The 23,458-nt window shown below is 50.3% G+C and overlaps 1 protein-coding gene across 21 annotated transcripts in view; it reads right to left on the minus strand.

The window, feature by feature from the left end:
• MBNL1 (muscleblind like splicing regulator 1) overlaps window positions 1–23,458 on the minus strand; it is a 69,432-nt gene that overhangs the window by 19,941 nt on the left and 26,033 nt on the right. For 20 of the 21 annotated variants that reach the window (XM_058843950.1, XM_058843948.1, XM_058843946.1 and 17 more), the window contains 2 exons: window positions 2,713–2,883; window positions 493–693 (listed from right to left, as the gene is read on the minus strand). In XM_058843950.1, the coding sequence (XP_058699933.1) occupies window positions 493–693; window positions 2,713–2,883 (372 nt within the window). Of the gene's footprint in view, window positions 1–492; window positions 694–2,712; window positions 2,884–22,323; window positions 22,348–23,458 lie in introns of those variants that run through there. The other variant, XM_058843947.1, reaches the window with a different exon arrangement.

Raw genomic sequence — 23,458 nt, forward strand, 5'->3', positions numbered from 1 at the left:
TAAGAAAGATTTGGAGCAAGGGAGAGCAGCAGCTCGAGAGCACCGACACTTGTCAGGGTTGTAGCGAGGGTGATAAGCCAGGTGTGGGAGGCCAGCAGGGGAGTGTGGGCACCGTGTGCCCAGAGCCAGAGAGGCCGAATCATCCGCACTCCAGCAGCTGCAGCTCTGCACCTCTCCCCAGTGCTCAGTGCCCCCACCATGTTAACGCCTTCTGGGCACACACTAACAGCTTCCTGGCTTCCTCTTGCTGCTGCCATGATCTTTTCTAAATATTTCCATTTCCTCCTGCAAGGGAGGGTCAGAAGCAGAGTGGCAGCCTGAGCTTACTGTACAATCACTCTGTCACTCCTTGCTCTTACCGTCACAAATTTACAGCATTACCAGCACAAGTGAAACCTGCATTATTTGCTTTCACAAGAAAAGTATTTCATATCTAGAAAACATAATAAATGATAGCACTTGTGAGAATCAGTTCCACCACCCAGCTCCTACCTCCAGCCTGTCTGTCCTCATCAGCTTCTGGGCAGCGGCGGCAGCGGCGGCAGGGACCGGCACGCCAGGGTTTCCTGTCACCAGCATGGGGGCCGTGGGCAGGATCTCAGCGGGGACCAGGCCCGGGGAGACGGGCCCCAGGTAGGGGTTGAAGGCGGCTGACGCGTTGGTGGCTAAGCTCGGTGCGACGGAAAACATCGGCTGCAATTGGAGACAGGGAAAGAGACACTTGACATCTGTGCTTGCTGTTCCATCACCACAACAACTCTCTGGCCATCCCCTGAGCTGAACGAGGTGAGTTACTGCTGCTAACTGGAAAGGAGCACTTGTTGTGTTTGTGGGTGATGAGGAACACCCATGCAGCAGCTGCACGTGAGCAAGAGCACGGACAGGTATCCCCACCTGCCTCTGCTGGTTCTCCTCCTCCAGCTTCCCTGCAAGCTCACAGCAGTGGCAGCTCCTGGAGCAAACTCCCAGTGGATCCACACTCCAGCAATGCCATAATGAATGACAGACACTCTGTAGGGTCACAGAGAGTCTGGGGCTACCACAGGGACATGGCCACAGCAGGTACAACGCTGGCTCTTGAGGAAAAGGCATTTGGGAGCCCTGACAAAGCATCGACCACACTTGACTTCAGGCACAGGGAAACCTTTTCTGACCCTGGTGCAGCTAGAGCTGGCTCAGGAACTCCTGGGGTTTCACACAGTCACAATCCTGCTGTGTCTTACAGAATTCAACAGGCTGGCCATGCAGATACTCACACACTCACTGCATCAGGGAGATGCATTAATTAGGCCAAAACATTAAACCAGTGGAAGAAGGTGCACATGCAAATATAATTTTCTTTTGTTTGTTTGCGTGTTTTCTAAAAAGAGTCAAGTGCCCTTGTGGGTGTGAAGATAATTGTGTGTAGAGCCCAAATAATGCTATGAAAACCCAACACAGAGCTGCTACACTGCGACAAGAATTAAATAAGTCTCCTGCCCCCAAATGCAGCATAACTGCCAAATAAAATTCGGCTAGGAGTATTTATCTTTCACTATCTAAATAAAGCAGTTACTCAAGGCATTTAGGTTTTTTCCCCAACTAATTTCTAGAGGGAAAAACTACTACAGAGTTAACACAACTCTTTCTCTGTTTCGTATCAATTTAAGTCAGACAGCAGAGAACAGCACATGTTTCTATATTCCTGAGGAAATGACTGAATTGTTTGGAAGCAAGAGACATTGGAAATAATGAACAAAAACATGCAGGGATTACTGGACAAAACAGAATGAGAGTTGCATAAATGGGTATAATTTCTGTAATGAACAATTCTTCATCCATGTGAATGAAAAACAATCTGGCAAATATTACAGAAAGTTAAATATTACTCTCAAATACACTATTAATTAACTGCACTTTTGATTACTGGGTTATCAGCTACATAATAATGAACTTTAAAATAGAAGCAGTCTGTTAGTGTGTAACTTAAGAGATGCTGATGTTTGATTTCAGCCCGATACACTCAAATAGACACCTGTGTGTCTGCTGTACAGCAAATAAGACTACCAGATTTATTTTCTACTGTGCTTATTTTATAGCAATATAAATATCCTGCAGCCTTTTGACCACTGCAGAATAGCAGCACGTTATCAGAGCCACCTGGCACTGCTCTGAAGCTCACAGGTACATTGTGATGTGCTGCACAGCTCCAAGTGGGGACAGCCCCCTGTCCTACAGCCCCATCAGCACATGGCCACTGTGGCCAGGGCCCAGAGCCACCTCAGCTCTCTGCTGCTGGCTGGGCTCATACTGACTGATGCACTATAGCCATGGCCAAGCTGAGCCTAACTCCCCCTAAACCAAAGCTCAATTCTGGCAAGCAGTTCTCTGGGAAAGTTCCTTTGAATGAAGGGAAAAGACCCAGTGGGCATCTTCTCAAAGCCAGGAGTTTCCCAGAGCACACGATACTGCAAAGGAAATGGAAATCTCACGCAGATCACTCGCTTTCTGAACTTTGAGAATTAAGCTGCAAAAGATAAATTAACCCAAGATTACTGAAATTAATTAAAAATATTACTTCAGGCAAGGCAGAATTAAGCAACACAAAGACATCCAGAGGGGCATTTCAGTGCAGTTGATTCCTCTCCCATTTGTGACCTCTGTGGGATTTCCCTGGTGTGGAAGTGGCTGCGCTCAGCCCCAGGGGCTGAGGGAACCCTGGAGTGCACGTACCACGGGCTGCAGCGGGGCTCCGGGCATCATGGCATTGGCGAGCTGCATCTGCTGGGCCAGCATGGCCATGTTCTTCTGCTGGATCAGGTTATTCCGGCCATTGATCTCCAGCTGCGTTTTTAAGTGTGGTGGTGGGTGAAGATATTTGCAGTTTTCCCTTGAACAGCGACCCTGAAGAAGAGAATGGGCACAGCAGGATTAGAAGCTGCATCTCTGTTCCTCATGCCATGGGCTAAAGCAAACACAAGCAGACACAGTCACCAGATACCTGGAAAATGAGCAAAATGTAAAAGTCAGAGCCAATTACTGCCAACATGAACTACAACATGTGCTGCTGGGATCAGAGGAGCAGTTGACCAACCTGATTCTGAAGTCCAGATTAAACTCAATGTCCTTATTTCAGTGCTGGGGTTTAGGCTGTTCCACAGCTCTCTGGATGAGATCCAAAGCCTGGCAGTACATGCTGTACACCCCAACCACTTAATGTACTTCATACACTCAAATGCTTTAAAGCCATAAAAAAATCATTCCTGTGATCTAATGCAATGTCCTCTGGCTCCCAGGAAACAAGGAGCCTCGCTGCTTCCCCATTTCTATCCACCTAGGAGATGGTCTTTAAGGAAAGCTATTTACTCAAAGACTACCAGAATGTACCACAGCCCTGGGTAAATTGTGTTTATGCTTAGCTATCACTAGCTACTATCAAAACATTTACATCCTCCTTGTTTGCAGGTAGCTCTGGAGCCCAGGGCACCTTTAACCTTCAATCTTTTTTAATTTACAGATATTAGTGAATTTCCCAAAAGAAATGCAGACTTGTCTGTCTGGGAGCAGGGTTTCTTGTCTCGCTTTTATCCCATGGACCTTTACAAATGGTCCACAGAGCGCCCAGGAGCTGGAAACCACAGGCTGAGAACCACTGCCACAGATCTCACCAGAACACGGGCAGCATTCATCCCTCCACCCTGCAGCGAGCAGCTCCTAATTACCCTGTCACTGGATCCTGCTAACTGTGGTCACAGAGTTCAAGGCAGATTTTCATCTCTCTGAACCTTTTCTGAACTCTCTTCCAATCACTACAAAAGGATATTATAAGTGAGTAAATTCAGAGGCAGCGGTGGATGCTGCAGAGTCCTGATGGGCCACAGCAGCACACCAGGGGATGAACCGATCCTGCTGGACTAAAGCTCAGGACAAGTGCTCCTGAGGCTGCCAGCACACCCCTCAGCAGAGGCCCTGGGGCCAGCAGGGTGAGGGGCAGAGGGCCAGCAGGTCCCTCTGTGTCCCAGCCCTCTCACACGGTGCCAGCCCCTGGGCCATCAGACAGCACCGCGTCTGCAGCAGTGCCACACACTCTTCACTCCCATTGCAAGCATGGCAGCAAGCACACATTTGCTTTGCTCTCCTTGCAGCAGTAAATCTTTTAATCTCATGCTGCCTCTCCATTTCTTTTTTTGGTACTTAATACACAGATTTATTTCCTACTCTGTACAGTTCACTTTCATTGTCAAAAATGAAGAAATGCCACGCACTCCGGATGGGAGCAGGATGTGCCTGACCTTGCTGTGCTCAGCCTCCTGTGACACCTCACTGGGTGCAGCACAGGGCTCAGCACGGTCTGGTGATCACGAGCTGGATTGGGAGGATCTCTCACCTTGCCTTCAGGGGAGCAGGAACATGTGCCCGTCCCCAGGCACCTTCCCACAGAGCAGAAGCATCCCCAGCTCCACACCATGGCTTTACTCCCCACAAAGCACAAGGCACCTTGTGTGAACACCTGCACAATTGTGGAAAGTGTGGAAAACTCAGACAAAAAAAAAAGAAAGACCAATCATGCCTTGGAAAAATCACTCCTACATTCTGAAAATACAGGTGTTTCTAGAAGATTTGGATCCTCTGACAGGCATGCTGGAGCATGAGAGTACGCCTGGGCTTTTCAGACCTGCACACAGGTGAACAGGAGTGTGCCCATTTCTGTGCGGTCACCACCAGGCTTTTCCCCACACCACAAATTTGCTGGGAAGCACAGCACACCCTGCTTTTAACATCCCACACTGAATGTTAGGAATACAATTGCAAGTTTTGCTCTCTGATAATAATCTCCTTCCAGAAAACACCATGACTGCACATTTAATAACACAAAAGCTTTCTTGGGATCCCCTTCTGAGACTGCAAGCTCCTTTACTCACTGAGTCTGTGATTCTGTAATTTTAAATAGCTATTCATGGTCAGACCCACAACCCTCTAACATTTAACAGGCTACCTCCTAAAGAGAAAAGGAAAATCTCCTTGTGGCCAACAGAGCCTCCAGTGAGTGCTGCACATCCCAGCTGCCCTGATGAACACCCATCACTATGGGTGATAGCTAACTATAATTAACAATTATTAATGACTGTCAGGATTTTCAGGCCCTCAGCCAGCTGTGGATGTCCTGAGGGTGCTGCTGGAGCTGTGGCCGTGCTCCCTCAGCCGGGGGCTGTGCCTGGGGCTGCCTCCCCGTGCTGAGGGTGCCAAAGCTGCAGAAGCAGCTCAGCAGTGCAGCTGGAACACACGGAATGCTTCTGATCCAAAACAAACACCCAAACACCTCCCTCTGTCAGGGAGTACAAATTCCTCCTGACCCGGCGCGTTTGAACCCGAGCAGGAGGATGGCTGCTACATACCATCAACTATTGCCTGTAAATGGTAAAACTATTTATCCTGATGCCCGTGTGTTTTACAGGAAAACATTGAACTCCGTGCAAGCTACGGTTTCCTTTTTAACAATAAACTGTTTGCAAGCACTTTGTGTTGAGGCTGCCCACCACGTTCAGAGAAACCTTTGCAATGTTACAGGGCCAGCCTTGAAGCACGCAGGCCCTGAGGCAGCCAGAGGCAGGGCTGCAATCACTGAGCCTATACACAAGGTGAAGAACAGCCTGGTCAGACAGCCCAACACCTGCCCAGGGGTCACTGCACCCCGCTTCTGCCTGTTCAGACAGCCCAACACCTGCTGAGGGGTCACTGCACCCCACTTCTGCCTGTTCAGACAGCTCAACACCTGCTGAGGGGTCACTGCACCCCGCTTCTGCCTGTTCAGACAGCCCAACACCTGCTGAGGGGTCACTGCACCCCACTTCTGCCTGTTCAGACAGCCCAACACCTGCCCAGGGGTCACTGCACCCCGCTTCTGCCACTGCCCAGGGGTCACTGCACCCCGCTTCTGCCTGTTCAGACAGCCCAACACCTGCCCAGGGGTCACTGCACCCCGCTTCTGCCTGTTCAGACAGCCCAACACCTGCCCAGGGGTCACTGCACCCCGCTTCTGCCTGTTCAGACAGCCCAACACCTGCCCAGGGGTCACTGCACCCCGCTTCTGCCTGTTCAGACAGCCCAACACCTGCTCAGGGGTCACTGCACCCCACTTCTGCCTGTTCAGACAGCCCAACACCTGCTGAGGGGTCACTGCACCCCACTTCTGCCTGTTCAGACAGCCCAACACCTGCCCAGGGGTCACTGCACCCCACTTCTGCCACTGCCTCATGCTGTGGGACCACAGCCGCCTCTCCCAGAGCCGGTCCCACACCGTAACCAGAGCTGGGGGCAGTGCTCACCCTCCAGGCCCTGCAGCTCCCCCAGCCCACCATGGAGGGGCTGTGGTTGTGAACAGTTCACACCCTGCCATGGAGGAGCTGTGGTTGTGAACAATTCACACCGTGCCATGGAGGGGCTGTGGCTCTGGATAATTCACACCCTGCCATGGAGGGGCTGTGGCTCTGGAACAGTTCACACCCTGCCATGGAGGGGCTGTGGCTCTGGATAATTCACACCCTGCCATGGAGGGGCTGTGGTTCTGGATAATTCACACCCTGCCATGGAGGGGCTGTGGCTCTGGAACAGTTCACACCCTGCCATGGAGGGGCTGTGGCTCTGGAACAGTTCACAGCCTGCCATGGAGGGGCTGTGGCTCTGGATAATTCACACCCTGCCATGGAGGGGCTGTGGTTCTGGAACAGTTCACACCCTGCCATGGAGGGGCTGTGGCTCTGGATAATTCACACCCTGCCATGGAGGGGCTGTGGTTGTGAACAGTTCACACCCTGCCATGGAGGGGCTGTGGTTCTGGATAATTCACAGCCTGCCATGGAGGGGCTGTGGCTCTGGATAATTCACACCCTGCCATGGAGGGGCTGTGGCTCTGGATAATTCACAGCCTGCCATGGAGGGGCTGTGGCTCTGGATAATTCACACCCTGCCATGGAGGGGCTGTGGTTCTGGATAATTCACACCCTGCCATGGAGGGGCTGTGGTTCTGGATCCCAAACAGCTCAGAGGAAGCAGAATGGCAGCTGGGGGAAAACACACATCTCCAGGGCAAGGAAGGGAGGGATCCCCCTGCCTCAGCTCCCTCCAGGGCACAGCGATACTGATGGCAGCGATCTGCAGACACTTTTCTAAGTGAATCCTTTCATGTGAAAACACACCAAAGTGACCAGTTAATGACGTCTTTGTGTGTGATTCTCGTACATAAAAGCCTCAACCCCTCTAATGGATCATTTGGCTTGCACAGCTAATAGCACTCCTACGGGAGCTGTCCTACTGCCATGAAATACAACAGGATTTAAAAAAAGAAAGAAAAAAGCAAACAGAGCAAGCAGACTGCCAGCACAAAACAGGAGGAAAGACACCAGCTCAGCAGCAAAACCCTCCCTGCTGCTCCTGCTGTCTGTGGGTCCCTCCTCCTCCTCAGCCCCGAGGAAGCACAGAATGATGCCCAGTGCCACAACCGTGGCATGAGGACAGGGACATGGATGCAGATGGGGACATTCAAACCTGTGCCACTTTTCTTCGTACAGTGATGTCAACTGAGCACCCATCCAGCCCTAGCCACTCTGACCCTGGGTAAAGCAGCTGCTGGGACATCCCCAAAGGACCCCAATTCTCATTTCATAACAGCATTAGCAAATGCATCAACCTCGTATGGACATACAAGTAATTATATAAATTCTTTAACTTTTATACATGTGATTTATATTTATGTATTTAAACATTTATATGTTTTTAAAATTTATACAAGTATTCAATAGAATTTGTGGTTGATCTTGGTATTACTACAAATGTTTGTATACCCCCATGTCTGTACAGACACAACATATATGTACCAATCCATCAGTATTTGTGTTGACATTCCCAGGACACACAAACTCTGCAGCCCGAGATGGAGCAACACTTTATTGCCTCCCAAGCACCCCTCCTCCTGCCCCCAGGCAGTGCTGTGCCCCAGGACACCAGGGAATTCCATTTTTCCAGGTGGGTACAGAGAGAGCAGCCTCCCCCCAGGCACCGGGGTCACAGCAGCCTTGGGAACCACGAGCTCTGCCCAGAGAGAGCTCCAGCTGCTCCCTGAACTTCCAGTGCTGCCAAATCCTTTCAGAGAAATCTCTGGCAATCCATACGATCCCCACTCAGGCACGTAAAAACCCACAATTTAAGGGGAGAATGAATGGCTTTATGCATCAAGTAAAACACACAGGAGATTTAATCTGTTTATTGGTGCAGATTCCCGTGGTGCCCAGCAAGTGGGAATCCGAGAACAGATGGGAACAGAACAGTGGGATGCTGAGCAGGTACGGGATTGCTCTGGTCACACTCCTGCTCACAGCTGTAATCCCCTGACACTGACACCACAGGCACGACACAGAGCACTACACAGAGCCTTCTCAAGAGGTTTGCCCTGCAACAGACAAAGCAAATAAGCAGCAGGAGAGGGGTGAGGCACCACCACTGTGCCGATCCCTCTGCAGAGAGCTTGGGAATGAGCCCATCACGGGCACCCAGAGCACAGGGACCGCAGCCTGGGCACCCCTGACAGCTGCCTTGGGCTCCCAGAGATGCCCACAGCCACAGCCTGGCACCCCCTGCCCCATCAGACAGGACACGTTCTGACAGCACCCACATTCCCCACCTGCAGCTGCATGTGGCCAGGGCCAGAGCGACCCCTTCCAGGTGTGTACAAGGGCTTGGGGTACACAAGCTCCAAAACAGGGAAAGAGAAGCAATCCCTGAGCTTTGATGCACTATTCCCCTGACAAGACCCAGGCCTTTCACCAGAGGTGTTGAACCTCTCCTGCAGCTCCCCCGGCTCTCTGGAGCTCTGATGCACACCTTGGCTGCAGAGGCTGCAGGTGATGCGAGGACAGGGCTGCAGTGCTCCCGTGCAGACGTCAGCGCCCTTACGGCTCAGGGCAGGCTGGATAACACAAAAATCAGCGTCACGTCGATAAATTGTTCTCTGCTGCCCAACAGCACAGCAACGGCCTCCTCCAGCAGGCTGAAGGTCAGTGGCTGTCAGTTTTTATGCCTGGATTTTTATGGGAGGGAGGCTGCTCTAAAAGCATTGCTGAGAACTGCAGCCCCACACCCCAGACACAAAATCACTGCTGCAATCGCATCCTGAGATGCCAACACATCCACGTTTGGGGTCTATATTGGCAGAGTTTATATAAGAATTATACCTTTCCCTATTTTCTTGTTATCGTTTTAGTTGTATTTTTCCCTTGGTTTTAGCAAGAACAGCATCTTGACATGCTTTTGACATGTATTTCAAATACAATTTAAATATTATTAGAATACATTTGTCAGGCAAATATATTATTGACTGAAAAATAATTAATTCCCCAACATTAGTAGGGAAAGTAATAATTAAAGTATTATTTTATTCAAGTGAAGTTAAATGATAAATTCTGGCTGAAATTTGGGAATGTTATCGAACTTCATTTCAAAATAGGATCTGAGTTTACAGCTGAGCACAGGTGAAACAAAGCACTCTGAGAGGAAAAGCTCCAAATGGGAAATTTCATAGCATCACAGAATCAGACTTGTTAGAGTTGAAAGTGACCTTGAAGATCACCCAGTTCCACCCCCTGCTGTGGGCAGGACACTTCCCACTATCCCAGATTCCTCTAAGGCCTGTCCCACCCAGCCTTGGACACTTGCAGGGAGCCAGGGGCAGCCACAGCTTCTCTGACAAGCTGTGCCAGGGCCTCCCCAGACCCACCACTCACAGAGGAGAATTTCTGCTGAAAGAAGAAATCTGCCTGGACCTATCCTTATAGATTAATAAACATTTCCTGAAACCAAGGTCAGCCACTCAAATGGGAACTGTTCTGGGGATCAATACCAATGTCTGCAGATGTGATTTCAAATGAATCCCCTGAGCTCTGCTCTGAGATGCCACGGCTCTTAGAATGTGGAAAGCAGAGAGTGAAGCCTCCCCAGGTGGAGAGCACCAGCACAGGGAGCCGTGACCAGGCACAGAGAGGCTTCATGGCACTGTGGGAAGCAGTGGCTGTTGGTTTGCACCTGGAGAAGCCAACAGCTGCTTTCTCAGCACGAGGAACTTTCCCCCAGAGCGTACAAAGGATCACAAGTTTGAATTAGCAGCATGAGCGATGATCTCGACTCTTTCAGCAGCACCACACTGAAATCTCCGCTGCCACATGTGGCTCTGCGAGGGCTGGCTGGCACCTGGCAAAACAAACCTGGCACATCCCACTGCTGGAAAACCCATGGGCTGCAGGGCAGCCTGTGACATCCCTGAAAGGAGCACAGAGACGTGACCTGATTTTCAGGAATGCAAACAGCTCCAGGTCCCTGACCGCACACGTGCAAGAGACATTTTACAACACAATAAACTGCCTAAGACGGAAACATATTGCTTGATCACATCCAAACCTTTCTACTTAATTACTGCACTCTTCCAGTACTGCCAAAATAACCCAGAGCAGTGGCTATGGAGGCGATGGGGAGAGCTGTCAGGACTGGGACAGGAATGGGAAAGGCATTACAGAACCCACAGCCTTTCAGAGCAGCAGGGAGGCCTGTGTGGCTGCCATACCCACAGACTTTGGCAGCTGACACCAAGTTCTGCCTCTGGCAACCAAAAAATTTGACATTTCTGGCTTTTCTGTACAGCTTGCTTACATGATAAGCAAATTAAGGCCATTCAGTCCACTCAGTAATAAAACAAAAGAGAGGCCCATATATCACAGTTGGCACCCAGGACAGGCTGCTGCAGGAGGCACGGGAGCTCCAGAGCAGTTTAGTCTGATGTTGCTGCACCACAAAACACTCAAGCTTGGAGATCAATTTCCACAGCAGGCTGATGGACCACTAATGTCTGTGACAGAGGGTAAAAGGTGGACATGGAGCCCCTTAGAGTAGCATGGGGTGACACACAGGTTTGACAGTGAAGGTTCATGGTGGCTGCCACCACCACAGTGCCACTGACTGCAGGTGTGTGAGCCAGTGCTGCCCTGCCTTGCAAACCTGAACAAGAGAAGTTCACCAGGAATGGAAGGAAAACCACTCAGAGTTTCCAGTAACAGGACACATCAGGCCAGTGAACACCTCTCCCAGCCAGAATCCCACTGTGACTGAAAGGATGAATCCACATATGCACTTGAGTAAGGCAGAAAGCACTGCCACTGTCCAACAAGAATTTTAGGAACTAAATAAAGTTGAAGAATTTATCTTTTGAAAAAAAAAATCTAAAACAAAACCAGGGAATCTTTAACAATTTCTAAGAAAAAATTCCACCTGTTTTCCACAAGAGGGAACTTTTGACAAGACAGTGATTTCCTACAAAACACCCCTTTAAAATCAGTCAGTGCAGAGGCAGAAAGGAGCCCCTTAATCAGCAATTCAGGAGGCATTAATGAACCCAGTCACATTCACCTATGAGGGCAACACCCAAAGGGACCCCCAGATCAGCAACAGCCCCTGGCACAGTTGTGCCCAGCCCAGGGCACTGCCATGTCCCTCCCCAGGGCACCACCACATCCATCCATCCCCCTGAGACACTGCCACATTCCCCCTCCAAGGGCACTGCTGTGTGCCCCTGCCAGGGACACCACATCCCACCCCAGGGCACCCTGCTATCCCACACCTTTCCTCTTTCCTTCTGTTGGATAGCAATTAAGTACCCTTGGTCTCTTAGAAATTTTTTTTTAAAGCTCATTCTGTCTGGTTTGAAGTGAAAATCAAAGAACAATCATTAAAAGATAAAGATTAGGCTGACAGAAAACTAGGCTTGCATCTTTCCTTAAATGTGCAAGACAGACTCAACACAGCTCTTCTTCTACTCTCTACCATATCATAATTATCACATAAGCAGAATTGTTAGCCTTGGCCTTTGTTTCTGTATGTGTCACCTCTATAAAACCCACGGAGCCTAATGGGTACGGTGCCCTGGAATTTGGTAATTGACAGAATTCAGCATGTGAAAGTAAAACAATTAAAATTGATACTTGTTGTAGTGATGAAGTGCCATAAAAAAGTAAATAAAAAAGGGAGATGCTCTTTCCCTGGCATAGCCAGCCCTGCTGTGGCCTGGGGTCACAAGAGGTTTAATTCGACGTATGAGAAACTGTCCTTCATGCTGTGACATTTATGTGTCAGTTTTCACACCCAATCTCTGCCAGGCACTATTCATTTCCTGCGAGCTCTGTCCCTGTTTGCTTCCAGCTGAAGTTTCCCTCCCCACTTTTGAAATTCTGTGTAATTGATGGTGCTTGGCCACAAGCAGCAGCTCCAGCAGGAGCCGCCCGTGGTGCTGGGGACCCGGGGAGCTGGCACTTGGATGCTGTGTGACACAGCAGCACTGGCTGGCAGCCTGCAGCCCCTCTGGGCACCTCCCAGCCCCACTGGCCCTGTCCCACCCTCCCAGCTCCAGGGGAAGCGCCTCAAGCTGCTCCCAGCGCTCGGGATGTCTGAACAAGCCCTCGGTGGCTGTGCGAGGCAAGGCCCTGACTCAGCTCTGCATGGCCACCCCTAATACACAAAAATAGCTTGTTTATTCCTCCTGAGGTATTATTTTTACACCAGCAGCACTGGGCTGCCGTGGCTGTTTGCTGCCACTGGTCCCAGTGGAGGCACGTGGTGGGGGCCAGGTGCATGAGCCCTGCCGGATCGGGATGTCCCTACCCACCCAACCACCCTGCCTGGGTGCAGAGGGCTCAGTGTGGGGCTGGCAGAGCTCCCTGCACTCAGGGGGTCCATGAGAGACACCTGCCAGCCCTGCCCAGCACCCTCCAGAGCTCCCTGCACTCAGGGGGTCCATGAGAGACACCTGCCAGCCCTGCCCAGCACCCTCCAGAGCTCCCTGCACTCAGGGGGTCCATGAGAGACACCTGCCAGCCCTGCCCAGCACCCTCCAGAGCTCCCTGCACTCGGGGGGTCCATGAGAGACACCTGCCAGCCCTGTCCAGCACCCTCCAGGGCTCCCTGCACTCAGGGGGTCCAGGAGAGACACCTGCCAGCCCTGCCCAGCACCCTCCACCTCCCCACAGCATCAGCCAATGCCTCCAGGCTGCCCTCGCAGCTCCAGAGGGAAAACCCTCTCCTGAGCAGCTCCTTCGATTTCCCATCATCTGAAGGAAAGCCCTGCTAAATCAAAGTGTGCCTGTGGTTTCCAAGGAGGCAGGAACAATTCCTCTGTATGCACAAACACACCCATCAGGCAGGGACAGCTCAGGACAAGGCTGCGATGCATTCCTGGCTGCACCCACACCGGGTGGGCTCACACCACAAACCAAAGCGCAGCTCTCCCTCCACACACCAAACATGGTCCACAGTGCATTCCTGCAGCATCCAGGTAACATTCTCCTGGCGTCCACAGCTCTTTGTAAATCCTGGCTTTAGTGAAAGTAAGTCCAACAGAGTGAATGGGAACATCCCTGAGGGCCGCAGGATGAGAAATTGAGAGGTAAGTGGGAACAGCACAGAGTGGAGCGGGACAGAGGCAGAGGAAGCTGCTGGCAAGTAAGTATTGCCCAACACGACAGCAGGATTGGGGAAAAACTGACAGAGTGGAATAACAGGAAGCTTAGTCACTTCTGGACAAAGCAAGCGAGCGTGCGAGCGGGGCGGAGGGAGGGACGGGAGGGACGGGACACGCTGCCGTGGGCACTGCACTGGCCAGAGGACACTGCCCTGCTGTCCTGCTGCCCCAAACCCACCACAAAGCCAGCAGGGTCCTGCACAGGCTCCCCCAGTCCAACTGTGACCCCGCTAATCCTCACAGCCAGCTCCTCCTCCGCCTTCCTCAGCACCGAGAACAGCCCAGCTTGGGCTGGATGAAAAACCACCAGCAACAGCCCCCTGGAGACCCCTGTGCTGGTGCTGGAATCACCCTGGCTCTGGGGCCACCTGCCAGCTGGTATCCAGATCACAGAGGCACTTTGCAGAAGCCTCAGGAGTGGGGAGGAAAGTGGAAAGGAAGATCAGATTTCCCTGATGGCAACCAAATTATGGTCTGCCCCATCACTGATGAGGGGATAACAGCACTGGGTGTGAGTAAAGGGACTTGAAAAACACAAACACAGAATTTTATTACATCATCCAGAGAGGCAAGAGAAAAGACAAATTTGAAGTAATTAGAAGCTAGATAAAGAAAGCCACCAAACCATGGCCAACTGATGACAAGCTTCAGTAATGTTGCTTTTTTTTACTGCTTAGGCAAACTAGGGAAGAAAAGGATATAAATAACGAACGGTATACCAGCAGAGAAATAAAGAAACTTAAGCTAATTTTATAGTTCAAAAATTCTTACAGGAAGGATCAATCTAAGTAATTCAGACTTGAGGGACAAAGATAAATTATACCAAAAAATGTTGATGCATTCAACATCAGAAGGCAAACAGAGAGTTAAAAGTCTTTAACAAAGAACAAATTGAAGCAAGCAGGAGTAGGAAAGGGAAAGTGTCGTGGGTAAACAAAGGCTGACACATCAGGTTTGTTTTACCTTGCAAGTGTGCATTGAGGCACAGTAAAAGCTTCCTAACCAAATAAACACCCTTGCAGTCCCTGCGGGAAGCAGCCCGGGAAGGAGGGCAGGGCTGGAGCAGCACCACTTCCACCGGGCCTTGGGGACACACTTGTCACGGCTCTTTGGAAAAAACCAAACCAAATCCAGCCCTGAAGCACTGAACAGCTCCAGGGACAGCCAAGGAGCGGAGGAGATCCCAGCTGGGGAGGAAAAGCTCCGTGTCCTGTGGAAGGCAGCACAGCACAGGCACAGAGGGAACACCGGCTCCCTTTGCCAAATTCCTCCTCTGGGTTTCAGCAGGGCCTCGCCATCCCCACAGTGACAGGGCAGTGCAGTGTCCATCCCCAGGGTGACAGGGCAGGGCAGTGTCCATCCCCACGGTGACAGGGCAGTGTCCATCCCCACAGTGACAGGGCAGTGTCCCTCCCCACAGTGACAGGGCAGTGTCCATCCCCAGGGTGACAGGGCAGGGCAGTGTCCATCCCCAGGGTGACAGGGCAGTGTCCATCCCCACAGTGACAGTGCAGTGTCCATCCCCACAGTGACAGGGCAGTGTCCCTCCCCACAGTGACAGGGCAGTGTCCCTCCCCACGGTGACAGGGCAGTGTCCATCCCCAGGGTGACAGGGCAGTGCAGTGTCCATCCCCAGGGTGACAGGGCAGTGTCCATCCCCAGGGTGACAGGGCACTGCAGTGTCCATCCCCAGGGTGACAGGGCACTTCAGTGTCCATCCCCAGGGTGACAGAGCAGTGCAGTGTCCATCCCCAGGATGACAGGGCAGTGTCCATCCCCAGGGTGACAGGGCAGTGTCCATCCCCAGGGTGACAGGGCACTGCAGTGTCCATCCCCAGGGTGACAGGGCAGTGCAGTGTCCAGCCTCCAGTGCCCTTGGGTCAGGGTCCAGCTCCACCATTGACACACCCACGACATGATCCAATAATCATTAACGTTGGACATGGAAGCATCAACCAAAACGGGAAGTTTCAGCCCATACCAACGCTGAATTCCTTGCTCAGCTCTGTGCTGCACTGCTGAGGGGGGAAAGGCAGGACAGAGGGCTCAACAGGCCCTGTATCAGTCACAGGTTTTTTTCTCATATAGCTTAGGAATAATTTCCTGCACTAAGTGCTTTCCAGACCTCTTAACATCGGTATTACAGATCAATATTTCACAAAGACAAAGCTGCCTGATGGATATGTGCACTCATTTAGGCATCTCTAACAGGCAGTGCTGCTGTAATCATACTCTGCACCCCTGCTACCTTCTACCCCAGAGGTTTGGCCTTGCTCACTTTCCACGTGAAACAAAATGACAGTAAAATGACAGAACAAAAGACCCACTGTAAAGCAGTGTGCAAATAAAGACAGTATCTATCTGCTCTGTCCGCACCAGGGCAGTGCAAATAGAATTACAGCTACCAGGAACCCCTGCTTGCTCTCAGGAGCTCCCCAGCCCCTCTCTGTTGAAGCCTCTACACAGGCTTTACTTTTAAAAATGCAACTCCTTGTTAGCACAAATATTCACCCAGAGCAGGACCAGGTGAGAGCCTCTGTGTGCTCAGAGATTCGGCTGCGGGGGGATTATTTGATGCAAGTCCTGAAAAGCTCTACCCCGTCAGTCACACGTTAAGGGGAAAAATGCTCAGAAAAGCTCACAAAATATGTGACAATGACACCAGAGGAGCAGAAACAACACACAAACAGCAGAAGGTGTTTTTCAGTGTCTGCAAGGCCTTGCAGAGCACATGGGCATGCAGGAACACAGAGGTGCAGAACCATCTGCCCTTGCTGCGCCGCCTCAGCTGTGAACAGAGCAGGTCAGTGCACACGGACCAGTGCGAAACACAGGTGGCAGGATTCATTTTTCTAAAGTTAAATAATCACAAAACATGCCAAACACTGCTCTGTGGTCAGAATTCCCTCTGACTGTTTATTTTCACATGGGCACTGATAACTGCCATGTCCTGTCCCAAAGCAGAGCTGTGCAGACGGCGGCAGTGCTCCACTCCTCCGGAGGGAAGCTCGGCTCCCGAGCCCACGCCAGCAGGAGCTCACCCAGGAGGAAGACACAAAACCCCAGCCCAATGGTAAAAAGGAAAGAGGAGTAGTATTTGTTTGACAGATGCAGACTTTCTGCAGGAAGCAGCATTTTCAGGAAGAATCTCTGTACAGAAAAGGTGGTCAGGCAGTGGAAGGGGCTGCCAGGGATGTGATGGAGCCCCCAAGCCTGGAGGTGTCCAAGGAATGACTGCATGTGGCACTGAGTGCTCTGGGCTGGCTGACAAGGTGGGGATTGGGCACAGATTGGACTCAATGATCTTGGAGGTGTTTTCCAGCCTAAATGATTCTGTGGCTCCTGCTCCTGTCGTTGTGATGTTGTTGTAGGACACTTGGGCAGCGTCACTGCCCTTGGTGCACATGCTGAGCTGCAGGAAATGCCACCTCAGCAGATACAACCTGTGCCTGCCTGTGAGCTCAAACACACAAACATCACCTGAAGACTCAAATGCTCTCGCTTCAAGTGATCAGCCACATAGCTGGTGGGAAATGAAAAACTTTCCATGTGTGGGTGCCAACCGAGCTGATGAAACAAACAGGAACATTCAGAGGGAGGACTCTGAATCATGATCTCATTGCAGAAGCACTTTTTCCCCAAGTTCAGCATGTGTGAGGCAGAATCAAAGCTCCAAAGATGAGAGCATCAGCCTCGGGGCTGGGTTGCAGGGCTGCCTTACAGGTGCTTGCTCTTTAAAAAACTAAGTTCTCTTTAAATATATTTCACTTAGATCTATGAGAGGAAACAACTTATTTCTGAGTATTAAAGGGAAATAAAACAAATATCATATTCTTCTCTTTTCCATGACCTTTTTTTTAACATGAGACCTGACTCACTCTAAAAGTAGTAAAAGAGCAAAGTAGTGAAATAGAAAATGAGAACTTTCTACCCCACAACTACTCCCTACAAAGAAACAAGTTCACGGTGACAGCTTTGCTCACCATTATGCCCAAGAGCTCAGAACCCCAGAATTCCAGGAGAGCTGGAGATGTGCTGCTCCCAACAGCTGATCCCACACTTCCATGGCACCACTGCCACTGGGAACCCTTGCCTTGTGCAGCATCACACCAACACTGGGAACCCCTGCCTTGTGCAGCATCACAGCAACACTGGGAACCCCTGCCTTGTGCAGCATCACAGCAACACTGGGAACCCCTGCCTTGTGCAGCATCACACCAACACTGGGAACCCCTGCCTTGTGCAGCCCCACAGCTCCAGGGAACCCCTGCCTTCTACAGCATCACACCAACACTGGGAACCCTTGCCTTGTGCAGCATCACACCAACACTGGGAACCCCTGCCTTCCAGATCATCACACCAACACTGGGAACCCCTGCCTTCCACAGCATCACAGCAACACTGGGAACCCCTGCCTTGTGCAGCATCACACCAACACTGGGAACCCCTGCCTTCCACAGCATCACACCCACACTGGGAACCCCTGCCTTCCAGATCATCACACCAACACTGGGAACCCCTGCCTTGTGCAGCATCACACCAACACTGGGAACCCCTGCCTTGTGCAGCCCCACACCAACACTGGGAACCCCTGCCTTGTGCAGCATCACACCAACACTGGGAACCCCTGCCTTCCACAGCATCACACCCACACTGGGAACCCCTGCCTTGTGCAGCATCACACCAACACTGGGAACCCCTGCCTTCCCCAGCCCCACACCAACACTGGGAACCCCTGCCTTCCACAGCATCACACCAACACTGGGAACCCCTGCCTTCCACAGCATCACACCAACACTGGGAACCCCTGCCTTCCACAGCCCCACACCAACACTGGGAAGCCCTGCCTTCCACAGCATCACACCAACACTGGGAACAACCCCTGCCTTCCACAGCATCACACCAACACTGGGAACCCCTGCCTTCCACAGCATCACACCAACACTGGGAACAACCCCTGCCTTCCAGAGCTCCCAGGGCTCAGACAGCTTTTACACAACACTAAGGAGCAGAAGCTGAACCAAGTAATTTGTCAGGTGATCAAAACAGAACTTGAGCAGTCACTCAGTAACACTTAATTATTTGTCATTTAAACAGAACAGAGAGGAAAGAATGGAACAGCTACAGATGGTGCTGGACAACTGACCCATGGCTGTAATCCAGACAATGATAAAATCCAGCAATGCTTTCCAAATTTTAAATATTAAATATGGGTGCATTTTTAGCAACTACTATTTTTAATTTTTTTAAGCATAAAGCAGCTTATTAATTCACAAAAGGTCTTTGCAGCTCCTGTAGGCTCCTTTTTGTGTCCAAACCCAAAGTCAACACATAAAACACACAGCCTGAAAAAACTTGGAGTCATATACATACAGACATATATTATATATAATATACAGTGAGCACACATACATACACAAACAGTCTACAGTGTGTGTGCATAGAGCAAAACAATTGACAAGTACAAGTAACTTCAGCCTTCCACTGTTGCTACTTTTTCAGTGTCTAATTCCTTACATATCTAAAATCACAGGAAACATCTAAACCATAAATATGTGACAAATGCTGTGTAGAAACAGTTTACATTGTTACAAACATGAGCAGTCTCTTCAGCCAATGGACTAAACATGCACAGGAGACCTCACTTCCCTTCTGATTTTCAGTGCTGGACTTTGTGAAGCCAAATACTAAAGGATTCCAACAAGACAAGACAAAACAAGGTGTGCCTTCCTCCAGTGTAAAAAAAAATAAAAAAATTCCATCAGCAAGTGTTATTTTTCTCTTCAGATATATTTAAACACACCAGTAACCACGTCTGGAACCAGGTGCAAAAGATGTGTTGCAAAAAGCTGGCAGAACCTGGGAACAAGCACAATTTGTCAAGGAATCTCGGAGCCCGTCTGCACACTACATCCTCGGTATCCCCTGATCCCCCTGTCCTGTGCTCTGCTCTTCCTTCCCCTTCCCCTCCCACCTGCTCCCACAGTTCAGACAGAGCCCTCTCTCCTGTGTTATCTGCCAGGTGGTACAACAGCACCTGACCTCTTCAGCCTTTTGTCTCTTTTCTGTCCCTCCCTTTTTCTTTCTCTCTTCTGCCTTGTCTTCTCTTCTAGTTAGAGACTTAATCACCTTTATCACTGTCATAAAAAATCCCATTTCCTCCTGTTCACTGCAGCCATAGAAAAAAAGCCCCAAACCCTGGTCCTGGTTGCAGTGAGCTCACTCTGTGCTGCACATCTGTTTTGCTCCACACACCATCACTTCTCTGCAGCCCAGTCTGGAGATGTTCCCTGGGCTGACCAACCCCACCACACCCCTCCAGTATCACCTGGAAATACTTAAATCACAAATTAACTATTTTCTATGAAACAATTCCTTTTGCTCCGCTATCAACATGAGTTTTGCATTTTAAGGAACTTAAATTTACGGTACTTTGGAATTAAAGCTGCCATATATATCCATCCATCCATCCATCCATCCATCCATCCATCCATCCATCCATCCATCCATCCATCCATCCATCCATCCCTTGCATGCCTTGTGCAAGGGAAGCACCTCACTCTGCTCCACGAGGCACAGCCAGTGTTCAACCAACAACAGGAGTAAATAACAACACAGTAGATACAAAGAACTGACTCTTCTTCTTCCTCTAAGGAGTGTTTAGTGAGCATGAACTCTTTAACCCTTCAGTTTGTCCAGTCAGGGGCTTTCCCAGCTCACCTGCATTTTTATTTGGTTACAGTCACTGCAGATGTCCAGGCTGTCTCCTGACTCAGCTCACTGCAGGGATGATTTTACCAGGACACCAGACAGGCAACGGTATGTCAATGCAGATCATTTTCTGAACACACCCTACAACCAGAAAGCTGAGTTCCAGGCACAATTTCCCATCTGCAGCTGGCTCTAAACACTGGCTGCACTGTAAAACATGGGAAGGGATAGCAGAACCAGCAGCCCATCCAGCTGCAGCTCGCCCTGTGGCACAATGTGCTCCGAGCTGCTGCCTGCTGACGGCCCAATTCTGCACAAAGAGCCCAACCAAGTGTACTTTCTTTTCCACTCAGTATTTGCTTCACCAGTGTCAGTTTACAGCGAGCCCCAAGGACCCAGAAAACATTTCATTCTGCCTATTCTTTTCAAAATACTTCAGTTAGATGTGCATGCTCCTGTTCCTAACAGAACAAAGTACGAAAAACTGTGCTGTTCCTGACATTGCTGTGGTGACTACTGCACACCTAAAAACCTGCCAGACTCCTGGGGAGACTCCTGAGCCAGACAAGGCTGGAAAGATGCTCTCAAATTAAAAAACACAACCTCCTCCTCACCCACTATCAAATACCAGCACTGAACCTGTACAGGTATTGGACTGAATCCCACCTGGATAAAGGAGCAGAAAACAGTGAGTTTTACTCCTGCAAAGTGGTAGTTACCTACTACACCTGCAGCTACCCTGGCTTTGCTGGCTGCTCCCAGACTGGGGGGTTTTCCAGCATGTCCACACACAAATGACCCTGTCCCCCAGGAACACCACAGACCCCTTGGGCCTGAGCTGAGCCGTGCCCATGACCTGCCCCAGCCACAAACTGCCCTGCTCCATCTGGGATTCAATGGAATGTTTGCTCCTCCTGGTCACACAGGTGTGTCTCCTCAGCAGAGGTGGCCCTAGAGCCACCCACCCACCTTCCACATCCTCACAGCTCCCCCTCTACTGCATCCTCCCATCCTCCTGCCCTCCCCTGCAGCCGGCACAGCAGGGTGGGCAGTGCGCACACACACACAGGACAATTTCCATACTTTGCAATTCCTCTCTTCCAAATTTAAATCTTAATCTCAGAACCATTTTTGTCTCTATGTAAGCCTGGAATTAACCCATGTAAATTCGGTGAAATCGCACCAACAAGAAGTAACCCGCTTTGCTTCCTCCCAGAACTGCTCCTCTTTTCAAACAACACTTCTCTCTTTTTGCTACTCTCTGTACTATTTTGCCAAGTTAGGAAGGGTCCAGAGAAATCTGGAGCTGAAGAGAGTCTTTCCAGGAACTTGACAGGATTTGAAGTGCTCAGAGATGAAGCTGGATCCAAACCTGTTCCCCCAGCCGGCCCCTTCCCCGCTGCCACTCCTGTCAGCAACCTTGGGAAGCATCAGGCTTCTCCCATCAGGGCTGCACTGTGGCCCAGCAGCCCCTCTCAGAAAAGACAGAGAACTTCTTGGGATCTCCAGGGCTGAGAGCTGAGAAGTTTATCCAGCGAGTGGAGTATAACAAAAAGGCAGTCTGAGGAAGCAGCTTGCTAGTGGCAGAGTGAAGCCCTCCAGCAGCACTACACTGGATTTCCTCTTCTTTATAAATCCTCTTCATCAGATCTATTTTCCTTTATTTGATCAAACACTGCAGTTGCTTTCAACTACCTCAATGTGTGTTCTACATCAGTTAAATCCTGAGATGTTTCCTAATGAAGAGGATAAGTCCTAAGTATTTCAATAAATTCAACCATGAACCTGAAGGTTTTCTTACTTGCATAATCCTGTGTTTCAGGATCTGACAATTCAGCGTCGACTTAAATCTCATTTCAACAGCAGTAATCCTCCCAGCAGCACCGTGAAATGGGGGACAAGGCAGACCTCTGGATGAGGATAAAAGCAGCTCCTGCTTCCTCCAGGGGCTGCTTTGAGGGCCAGCGCAGCCCCGTGGGGGCACAGCCCAGCACGCAGCACCAGGGACGTGCCCCACACCCACAAAGCGCTGGTTCTGTCTCCGAGGGGATGTCTGGAGCTCTTGGAGGGAGGCTGCTCACCTGGACAAGAGGCTCCTTCTCAGGCATGGGCACGGGAGCAGCTCCTGCCGGGAAGAGCAGACTCAAAGCAGCAGCCGGGACAGGAGTTCCTAAATAACATCCAGCTGGGCTAGCAAGGCTCTGCAGTCCCAACAAAGAAACACCAGCATTTCTCCGAAGTCAGAAAACAGATGTGATCATTCGGTCTTGAATGTAATTTGTTGCTTCCAACAAATTTCAGTGAGCCTTGGCAACAAGGCATCTGTATTTGGAAAAACAGACACTTGGGGTCATCCTGGGAAGGAGACAGGCCTCACAGGCTGCTCCTGATCACTCACTGAAGACTTGGGACAAACGTCTGAATGTTCTTGACATGAGGTTTTCTTATTTGATGCCTCTTTACATCTTCCCTGCAAACCAGTTCAGAATTTTACTGATTTTGATTTTGCCCAGCAGAGTTCCTGACTGTAACAGGAGCCCACGCTGGTTTCTATTATGCACAGCCTTTAAAAAATGACAGTGCAAATGCTGCAGTGCAATGTTTTAATTTCTACTTCATTTCTTTCTGTCGAGCAGAAGCTGTAAAATGAGCTGTGAAGGCTGTAGCTAGTTGTTACACTTCTGTCCAAAGACCTGATAAGATTTCAAAACACCATCTATCTTCCCACAGAGGAACACACGTGCTTTCAATTGTTTGCTTTGCTAATGGACTATTTGCCACTCCACCTAACAATTGCCCCATTTTCCCGAACTGTTTGCCACTTTTCCCTTTGCTTCCTCTTCTGGAGCTCAGCCTGCTGGCAGTTGCACAGGCTGGAGAGGAGAAAAATGGCAAATCAGACCTTAGGAATTTGAACATTGTTTATGTTTTCATTTTTTGCCAAGGGTTACTGCTTTACGAGTTTCCTTGGGATCAGCCGTGTGTCCATCTGCCTCCCAGCCCTGAGCCTCAGCTCATGTCTGCACCCCGAATCCTGTCACTGCTCCAGGGATGCCAGACACCCAACAATCACCTGCTCAAGTGTTCTGGGATTCTTCTTTTGCCTTCATTATAGAAGAATCAGATCCATGATCTGCCATTCTCAACAAGATTAGTGCAATAGGCTTACAGGATTTCCTTTTCTTTGTATTAAATGAAATAAGATTCTTACTCTAC

The sequence above is a fragment of the Poecile atricapillus genome, chromosome 8, assembly GCF_030490865.1.
Source record: "Poecile atricapillus isolate bPoeAtr1 chromosome 8, bPoeAtr1.hap1, whole genome shotgun sequence".
Classification (NCBI taxonomy): domain Eukaryota; kingdom Metazoa; phylum Chordata; class Aves; order Passeriformes; family Paridae; genus Poecile; species Poecile atricapillus.